This window comes from Xenopus tropicalis, chromosome 1 (genome assembly GCF_000004195.4).
Source record: "Xenopus tropicalis strain Nigerian chromosome 1, UCB_Xtro_10.0, whole genome shotgun sequence".
In the NCBI taxonomy this organism is placed as follows: Eukaryota; Metazoa; Chordata; class Amphibia; order Anura; family Pipidae; genus Xenopus; species Xenopus tropicalis.
Window position 1 is genome coordinate 139627516 of NC_030677.2, and position 10789 is coordinate 139638304.

Sequence of the window (10789 nt, forward strand, 5' to 3'; positions counted from 1 at the left end):
TATGATAAGCTCAGAAAGAGCCTGTCATGGTGGACAAAATCAGAAAATTTGTTAGCAGGCAAATCCCTGAAGGAACCAAATTGGGTTTACCTGACAACAGATGCCAGCAAACTGGGCTGGGGTGCCCATTTGGGAGGAAAAACAGTCTGGGGGAAATGGAAGTCTTTTCAGATAATGTTTTCCTCAAATTGGAAAGAACTTATGGCAGTCCGTCTGGCTCTCTTGAAATTCAAGTGCCTGATCAAAAAGAAATCGGTCATGATAAATTCAGACAATATGACGACTGTCAGATACCTGATGAAACAGGGAGGCACAAAGAGCAAGTCTCTATTGAAAGTTGCACAACAAATTTGTGCATGGGCAGAAGTTCACCTGGAAGCCTTAGGGGCAGTTCATGTCCCAGGAAAACAAAATGTGTTGGCAGATTGGCTCAGCAGGAAGCCTCACCCAGGGGAATGGGAATTGGATCAAGAATCTTTCAATCTGATTGTGGCGAAGCTGGAATGTCCTGTAGTAGATCTTATGGCAACTTCGCAGAACAGAAAAGTGAACATGTTTTGTTCCAGATTCAGGAACAAGGAAGCGATGGTCCAAGATTGTTTCAGAATTCCTTGGCGATTCAAACTATGCGTTTCCCCCCATTCCAATTATTGGGAAAACTTTGAAGAAAATAAAGAAAGACAAGGCGAATGTAATACTGATTCTGCCATGGTGGCCCAGACGGAGTTGGTTTCCCCAATTGTTCAGCATGACAATATTGCCGCCTTTCAGAATCCCAGTACATGACAGCATGTTGAAACAGGGTCCATTGATCCTCCCCAATCCGGGGGGTTTAAAATTGACGGCTTGGCGACTGAAAGGGTAAACCTTTTAAGGACTGTCAGATAATGCAGTTAACACTTTGTTGGCAGCAAGGAAACCTTAAGTGGTGTGTGGAATCAGGAAGATCTCCTGAAATATCATTGCCTGAGTCTGAGTATTGTGGAATTTCTACAATCAGGGTTGGATCTGGGCCTTAGTGCTTCAACCCTCAAAGGGCAAGTATCGGCTTTGTCATCCTTATTTGGAGAAAACTGGGCTATTAAGCCTCTGGTTATTCGGTTTTTTCAGGCCCTTAAAAGAATTAAACCTAAGCAAAAGAATAGAGTTCCTCCTTGGGACTTATGTTTGGTTCTGCAAGCTTTGACTAGAGAACCATTTGAACCATTACAGTCTGCTCCACTCAAATTTGTTTTGTGGAAAATTGCTTTCCTGCTAGCCATCACGTCAGAAAGACGAGTTGGGGAAATTCAAGCTCTTCAAGTATCAGAGAATTTATTGATATTCAGAGAAGATTGTGTAGTCTTCAGAACTCCGAATGAATTTCTTCCAAAAGTTCTTTCAGATTTTCATAGAAATCAGGACATTGTCCTACCAGTATTTTTCCCATTTCCTCAGAATGAGGAAGAAGAAAAATGGCATACTTTAGACGTGACCAGATGTTTAAAGATTTACTTGGGAAGAGTTGAAGAATTTAGGAAAGATCAAAATATTTTGATTATTCCGGCAGGACCGAAAGCCGGTTGTCAAGCTTCAAAGGCTACGGTAGCCAGATGGATCAAGTCTTGTATCTCAGAGGCATACAGGATAAGTGCAGTGCAAGTCCCAAATGTGTTGAAAGCCCATTCAACCAGAGAGGTGGCAGCATCCTGGGCCTTCCATGCTCAGGTCTCGGCAGAAGAGTTATGCAAGGCTGCTGTCTGGTCTAATGTCAATACATTCATCAGATTTTACAAATTAGATGTGTTTTCTGCTAACCAAGCTAATTTTGGCAGAGCTGTTCTTCAGGCAGTTTTGCATGCCTTTTGTTGCATTATACTCCCTCCCGTGTGGTATCCTTTACTGCTTGGTAAGGTCCCGTTGGTGCCCACTGCCATGTGAAGGACCAGGAAAGTGGAAAATCTTATCATACTTACCGTGATTTTCTTTTCCTGGACTGGAACATGGCAGTGGGCAACACTTCCCAGCCCTTGGAGAGAGCTCATATTCAGTCGAAAATAGGAGACCGGATGGAGGGCAGGGAGAAAATTTATTGGAGAGTCATTTCCTGTCCTTCACCTGACGTGGGGATTAACCCGTTGGTGCCCACTGCCATGTTCCAGTCCAGGAAAAGAAAATCACGGTAAGTATGATAAGATTTTCCACTTTCAGTGCTCCTCTGAGATGTTTGCGTTCCTTGTCCTTGGTATGGGTTGTCACACTTTCCGCCCTGTGGTGCAGAGTTCTAATGACACCCAGTTTGTGTTCCAGCGGATGGTGGGAATCGAACAACAGATATTTTTAACCAAAGTGTCATCTACATACCTGGTAACACCTGTTTTGAAGAATTGCATGATACTTTGGTAATCCTATCAAAGTAACTCCACAGCATTCACACCTCTGTGAGTTTCAGATGTCACCTTTCTGAAGAGTTACAATGTGCCATTGTGATTGGATTAGTGGAAGAGTATATATGCTGAGGACTTCCCATACCAGTCAGTTGAACTGAAAAAGCTGCTCGGATGAGTAGTGAAACGTCTTCAATGATTACTTAACAAGTCCAGTTGCTTGCTCGCTCGCTCTCTCTCTCTATCTAATAACCATTTATATCATGGTAAAAAGGGCACACACCAAAACTCCTTAACTACCTGGGCGCCGGGTGTGGAATAGGCACAGCACTCACAAGACTTAGGGGCACATTTACTAACCCACGAACGGGTCGAAATGAGTCCGATTGCGTTTTTTTCGTAAAGATCGGTATTTTGCGATTTTTTCGTATTTTTTGCGATTTTTTCGGCGTCTTTACGAATTTTTCGTTACCAATACGATTTTTGCGTAAAAACGCGAGTTTTTCGTAGCCATTACGAAAGTTGCGTAAAATCTTGTGATTTTTCGTAGCGTTAAAACTTGCACAAAAAGTTGCGCTTTTTTCGTAGCGTTAAAACTTACGCGAAACTTCGCACCTTTTAAGTTTTAACGCTACGAAAAAGGCGCAACTTTTCGCGAAAGTTTTAACGCTACGGAAAAATCGCAAGATTTTACGCAACTTTCGTAAAGGCTACGAAAAACTCGCGTTTTTACGCAAAAATCGTATTGGTAACGAAAAATTCGTAAAGACGCCGAAAAAATCGCAAAACATACGCAAAATGTTCGTTTTCAAGTCGGAACTTTTCCAATTCGGGTCGGATTCGTGGGTTAGTAAATCAGCCCCTTAGTAGTGGAAAAAATGTAACCCTTTACTTGTGCAAAATCGAGGTTTCGGTCCAACACCTGGACCCTTTCTCAATATATATATATATATTTATATTGTTCACATTTAGACGATAAATACCTAGGATGCACTCCATGGACGTATACTATACATTATTGGAACCTGTTAGTTTGTTACAAGTTCTGGAACTTTTTTTAAAATCCTAGTGGATCCTGGACTAATTGCAATATTGCTTACTTATGAAAATGATCTTAGGAGTAAATATTTTTCCAGGTTTTTTTAGACCTAAACCTTTGTGATAGAATCTTTGTGTTGTTTTTTCATTTTTTTTTTACAGCATGTCTTCACAGACATCTAATGTGCTAAACGTTCCCCTTTTGGAAATGCACTCTAATGTATCCAGAGATAACAGTCAAACACATAACTCTCCTCGAATATATTCAGGTAATAAAATAATTCCTGTAATGTTGGCTGTGCATGATAAAATAAAACGCGATAGTAATGTATTCAAGAAAACTAACATTCTTTCTTTAGTTTCCAAGGGCTAAATTAGTTTGCAATCTGGGGTTTCTTGGGGTTAAAGGAGAAGGAAAGGCTACATCAGTGGGGAGTGCCAAAATCCCAGTGACTGAAATTGCTTACCTGAAACCACCGGCCAGAGCTCCAGTTAGGAGAAAACCGCACCGCCCAGGGTGTATGCGGGCGAGTGTTCCTTTTTTGGTCTTTGCGCATATGCAATAGAGTGAAAAGGTGACTTTAAGAAAAAAAGCGTCCTTTTTCGCTTAACTGCGCATGTGTCAGCCCCAGGATTTTGAAGAAGACAAAAGCAAGAGGAATGCTCGCTTGCATATACTCCTGCCCCTGCAGTTTCCCCTAACGGGAGCACTGGCCAGGAGTATCAGGTAAGTGATATAGATTTGGAATGCCATACCTGAATTCCTTTGAAGAGAATTCCCCCCTCAGTCTCTTCAGAACTAAACGCAAAGACTACCTCTTGGGGCACTAGCACAACCCGTAGCCTCCCATTTAGATTGTAAGTATACATAGTATACATTATTGTACACTGTATTTATTTATCTATTATTGTAATGACCCCATTTGTTTATTTATTGTTCTGCTGTACAGCACTGTGTACAAAAGTAGCGATATGTAAATAAAAATATACATTCATACAGATATAAGACTGTGGACTAGTTGATAAGATCATTTAAACTGGCCATCCACAGATAGGGCCAATTTGCCTTAAATGAACTGCTACTCAAACCAAATGGCCACATATTTATGCCACCCACCAGTTTAACCTTTGTTATAGTTAAAATAATACTGGGAGATGTTCTGCTGTTCTTAATTATATGTTTTTTATTTTCTATTCTGGATTGCCTTTCTAGCATCAGAAAGAGAGCAAACTGTTTGGCTATGTATTAATCCTGGAAACATATAAATTTTTTATTTTTTAATAGCTTCAGGCTGATGGCTGCAGGGTGGCCATGCTATCCTTGTTCCATATTTGGGTATTAATGACTATAATCCTCCAGCAGGTGGTTTGATGGAATCCAATATGACACCATGTAGCAGTACTGATCGTCTCAGAGCCCTCCGGGTATGTAATTTTCAAGTCCTGAAAAAAATGGTCTGAATTTGTTCTCAGAAAGAAACTTTTTCTTAGTAAATGCCACCCTTAAGGCATTACTTATTGTATGTATGTATGTATGTATAACTATATATAAGTGCCATGTGGTATGAGACACAGTAGGAAGGAGGTCCCTGCCCCCTAGAGCTTACAATCTGAGTGTATAGTTGGAGTGATAGGAATATGAACACTATAATATTAATAATAATATTATTTGGGACATGACTTTAACCCTTTCACCAGCCGATTTTTGCTCACTTGAGGAACTTTTATTGTCAGTTTTTAAACATTTTAGGGGCCTTTCCTTGGGGGGGACTTTTAGTTTACCATCTTACCAGTTTAGCATCTTCTCTCCTACAGGTTATAAGGTAACCAGATAAAACATCTTAAATATGAAAGCTAGGGGCCCACTGAACAGTTTGACACTCAATGTGCATAGATTTACATAGTATGTGGCATTTAGGGGCCCCAAGGTGAACAAACCCCTTATGATCTATAATTTCTGTCAATTCAGCTCCTGCAAAATCAACACAATTACATCATTTTATGTGGGATAAAGCTACAAATAAGTACGCTCACCCCATAAACCCATATATTTTGCAGCATCTTATTTTCTACAGGTCATTAGGTAACCATATATAACACCCTAAATATGAACCCCAGAGGTCTACTGAGCAGTTTAATGCCCACTGTGCATAGGTTTATCAAAGCACATGGCACTTATATACTTTTTGCATACTAATTTACGGCAACTGCAAAGCTTTCCTGAAGTTAGTGGTTTTGACGGCATTAAAATAGCCTAAAAATGTTGTAATTTGCCTCATTTATCTTGTGCAGTTTCTTACATACCAGGGCGCATCAACCCAAATATGAATGCCATAGATCTACTGAACAGTTCGATGCCCACTATGCATTTATATACCAAAGTATGCAATATATAGGAACCCCAAAATGAAATTATTGTATATTCATTTTCTCGCCTGCCAACTCAGCTTTTGCAAACAGACGGTGTATTATGTGTTGTAAGACACCATAACTGTACAGAGACCTCCAGAAAACCATGTATTATTGGAAAGTACACATATTGAATTGAAAGTGGATAAAGACGTCTTTCTACACCAAAGTACCAAACTGCAAAGCTATGCTAAAAAACAGATAAGGAACAATAATGCAAGGATAAAAATAAATAAAACCACAATAATTATGCAAATCAATGAAATAACACAATAAGTCATACCACAGCATAATAAGTGGTACAAATACCTGATCCAATAGTCAAGCTGTCAAAATAACGTTTTTTTTTGGAAAAACAAAAGAAAAAAGGGTTAAATTAATAAGTAAAGCAGCAGATACGATGCAATTGTCAGACCTGCAACGATCGCATTGCAGGACCCACATGACAGCCCCCACTGTGTCGTTGCCTAAGGTTGTTATTGCTCATGATTCTCTGCAGAGAAAACCTCTATCTGTCCAAGAACCATGTTATGTGCTTGGCAGATATAGCTATTTCTTCCAGAACACATACTTGGCGGTTAAAGTAAACATATTTGCTGTTAAACTGTATGCAGTATATTATATACTTTGCTATGTATGAAACTTCACTTATATGCAGACCACCACAGGCTTCCAGGTGGCTTCCATATTGATTGCTGCAGTTTCCACCTCTGACTACAAGATGGTCTACCAAATAACTTTATACTTGCTTCTATAATTCCAGCATACTTGGGCCACAAGTATTTTGGCATGTGTTTGTGTCTGTTGACACAGGCTGCTGTGGAAATGACATAGCTACTGCCATTGCCAACTACTGCCCAAAATGAATTTTATGATGATGTTAGTGAAAGTAAATTTTAACACCACACAGAGAACATTATGGGGTATATTTATCATACTGTGTAAAAAGTGGAGTAAAATATTACTGGTGATGCTGCTTACAGCAACCAACCAGGTGCTTTGCTTTGGTTTTCTAACTGTTGACATCTAATTGCTGATTGGTTGCCCTGGGCAACATCATGGTAATGCTTCACTCCACTTTTTACACAGCATGATAAATATACGTGTACAGTCAGTTTTGGTTAAGGATTACAATATATCTGCAGCTGAGTCTATTCTTTTGCAGCTAAGCTTCACTCCAAGAACTCCAGGCTCTTATCACTCTGCAGCGTGAGTATACATCCTCACAATGTATATTTGAATGTTGATTTAGTAGAGTGCTTATACCCATGTGGAATCCAGGGGAAAATTAATGTTTATGTAATCTATCATGGAATAATAAATAAACAGGTCTAGATGCAGTCTTTACACCAAAAGCAAACAAAATGCAGTTGGAGTGAGAGATGAATATTCATACTAGTCATTTTTACATAAGGATCCATACTGAATGACACAGCTACAAACACGGCTGAAACCCCCAGCTTGCCTTAAAGTGATATCTAGCTATCAAATCAGACCAAACTCATCTCCATCTCCATGCTGTCCCTGTCTAACCATCCATGGAACTGCCCATTGTTATGAGTTCATGGTACTTCCAATTCACCTAGAGATGGTTTGGGGAGTTGCCACTTATTCATTATGTCAGTGGAGTAAATACTAAGGGGGCTAGGGGTGCAACAGCATCATGGCAAGTCCATCATGTGGCCTCCCAGGAAGGTGTTAGTTCAGATGAGCAACAAGGTGGTAACCAGGGGGGTATCAGGTCAGAAATAACATGTTTCTACTATAGTGGAGTCAACTGGCGGTATCTGTAGATTCTTAGGAATCAAGTTCAGGTCCCATGGCAGCAGGGAGCCCTACTGTTGCATTGTACACTGGGTTGGGTTGCCACCTATATTTTTTGTTTTTTCCCCCTATTGATAACATTGGCATCAAGCATAATTGTGACATTTATATTCTATATATTCAGTATATTGTGAGTCAGTGTCTAATCTCAGTGACAGCAGCACAGAACACTACTGGGGCATCTTTGGAGGCACAGATCTTACCTGCTAAAGGGCTGTGGTTGCCTTGGGCTGGTACAGAAGCCCAACACATAATGTACAACATTTCTGCTTCTTTTTTCTACTTCTTTAGTTAGGCTTTAGTTCTCCTTTAAAATAAATACATGTAACATTTCTAATTTCTCATGGCACTTTTGCAATTTACATATTTTTTTAAAAATATTAAGCTGATACGTTGCACAAGAAAAAGATAGGAAAGGCAATCTAAGCTTTCTGATCTTTTTCTTTTAGTAACATCAGAAAAAGTATTTTCCTTCTGAATGTCTCTCCAGCTGTACAATCATATGAACAGACCAGCAGGTGGCACTGTTCTAAATTTATAATAATTGTAGTTAAAAGGAAAGGCTAAGTCACTTGGGGTGCCAAAATGTTAGGCACCCCTAAGTAACTTTAATCGCTTACTGCAGCTACCCCAGGCTGGTGCGGTTCTCACCTAACAGGGGCACCAGCCCGGGGTAAAAGGTAAGCGATTAACATTTGGCACCCCAAGTGACTTAGCCTTTCCTTCTCCTTTAAAACAGAAAAAAATATAAACGGTATAAAATTGCTTAGAAAAGCACCCAGAGAAATTTTATATTAATTTTAAAGTTTCCATGTGCTTTTATAACAAAACTGGATTTGTCTCCAATATAACACCTGTTATTGAGCAGAACAAACTGTAATTCCAAAACAAGGCTGCAGCTGTATTTCTCATTCTCGTTAGGCTTTTCTTGGTGTTACAACAGGCTGCAATCTAGCAAAAACCTCCAATATTTTTTTTATTGATCTAGAAATATTTTTCCAGGATTAAAAAACTTTGTTACCATTTAGACATATATACATGTGATCTTGAAACCTACAGCTGGACATTTCATCATTCATTATCTTGTTACTTTCTTTAGGGTCTCCAGCACTAAGAATTAAAAAGGAGGGCAGTTCAGATCATTGCTGCAAACCCAGGGAGTCCCCCTGCTGTGAATTGTAATAAAGGTTACCAATGTCCCAACTGCCATTGTGTCATTTTGCTGATGAGCTGTGATCTACCATCCAGTTTGATGACCCTGATCCCAGGGTGACTGTCCAGGGTTGCCTTCTGCTGAGCAAAACCTTTAGGATTATGTCACACTAGGCAGACAAACAGCCCATGGGAATAGAACTTTACCCATCTACCCAGTGTGTTAAATGCACTGACAAGCACTGTGGCAGCCTGTGTGCACACAAAGAGCAGATTTAATCCAGAATGCTACGGTATGCATAGCGAAATCCGCTGTATGTGTACTTAAATTGATTAAATGGTACCTAATGCTTGCATTGTGACTGAGCAAATCATTGTATAGTAACATTGCCGCTGAATCCATCAAGTTCCCTCACTGAAGCTGTTTATGTTCATTTGGAAAGGTTGAGATTATCCCAATTAATTAATCTGGTAAAAAAAGGGAGGTTTGTTTTCTCCTGAAACCAACATAGCATTCTAGTTTCTCCCTGGTGATTTTTTGTATTGTTCTTTAAGTTTTTTTAGTAGCATATAACATTACAGTAAGCAAAATTATACTGATGGTGCCACAAGTTATTCAGAGGTGGGCACTACGCTTTCTATATTCACCACAGTCAGTGATGTCCAAGTAGCTGGTTAGGTTTTTCCAAAATGGCATACAGGTCACCCAGGAGACCCAGTACATTTCAGAATGAATTCTTTGCTTATAGTATGCCTACAAACTGCTAACCCTTCCCTCCATTCCTTGACAAAACACGATTAAACAGGCTATGCTAGCATTTTAATAGAAACAATAAAAAATGCTGTGCCCATTTAAAGGAACAGCAAGAGTATGGGAATAAGTTGTCCTTTTCCTATAAGGAGTTCCCACTTGTCAGCAAGTATCTGCTCTACATCACTCACACACCAGCAAGCTACATATAGCAAGGGAGAGACATCAGTAATACCATTGGCTTCATCGTGTTTGCCACTAAAGCCCAGGATTCACTTTCAGCAAGGATCACATGCTGAGCTGCTCATCTACAAAACCCAGAGCTGCAGCATCCCAAGGGTCTTTGGACCCATATACAAAGCTTTTATCAGCACTGTCTCCCTTAAAAGTTAAAACTACCCAGTTATACATCGACAATTGAACAAGAAAAACAAGCTCTCCAATGATGACAGAAACAATGCCTTGTCCCCTTTTGTTTATAAAAAATTCCCAGCAACTGTATCTGTTAACTAGTAGACCCTTTGATAGTACACCACAAGGAGATTTTGTATGCATATACTAAAGACATATTTTGGAAGACTTGCGGGACACACTTTGCCAGGTGGGTAACATTATGGAAATAGATAAAATCCAATATCTAGGTCACAGGCCATCATGTAGAGAGAGGGTACCCTGAGATCACCATCTCCTGGACTAATAATATAGGGAGCCTTCCTTGGAAAAATAAGTTCCGCGATTTAGAGCCCCTGAAGTTGTCTGTATCACTGAGGAGGAGAGCCTTGCTGTGGAATGTCCACTGAAGAAATGTACCTTGAAATAAGAAATGTAACTTGGCCCAACTCTGTTGCTGGGCTTGATCGCCTGCTCCTTTATCTGTACAACTTAACAGTTCAAGAGGTTCATCCCAAACCAATATATTAATGGCCTGTCATGCTAGGAAAAGCCTTAGCTCAGCCACTTTAAAGGAACAGTAACACCAAAAAATGAAAGTGTATAAAACTAATTAAAATATAATGTGCTGCTGCCCTGCACTGGTAAAAGTTGTGTGTTTACTTCAGAAAGTCTACTATAATTTATATAAATAAGCTACTGTGTAGCCATGGGGGCAGCCATTCAAAGGAGAAAAGGCACAGGCACATAGCAGATAACAGATAAAACACTATTGTATTCTACAGAACTTATCTGTTATCTGCTATGTAACCTGTGCCTTTTCTCCTTTTTTCCAGCTTGAATGGCTGCCCCCAGGGCT

General features: G+C 39.8%; 1 protein-coding gene across 2 annotated transcripts in view; it reads left to right on the forward strand.

The window, feature by feature from the left end:
* rnf212b (ring finger protein 212B) overlaps positions 1–9145 on the forward strand; it is a 33433-nt gene extending 24288 nt beyond the window's left edge. Inside the window, exons 13-16 of one of the 2 annotated variants that reach the window (XM_031891115.1) lie at positions 3567–3673; positions 4765–4829; positions 6979–7022; positions 8737–9145. In XM_031891115.1, the coding sequence (XP_031746975.1) occupies positions 3567–3673; positions 4765–4829; positions 6979–7022; positions 8737–8758 (238 nt within the window). In that variant the 3' untranslated portion in view covers positions 8759–9145. The remainder of the gene's footprint in view (positions 1–3566; positions 3674–4764; positions 4830–6978; positions 7023–8736) is intronic. The other variant, XM_031891126.1, reaches the window with a different exon arrangement.
* Positions 9146–10789: the final 1644 nt, after the last annotated feature.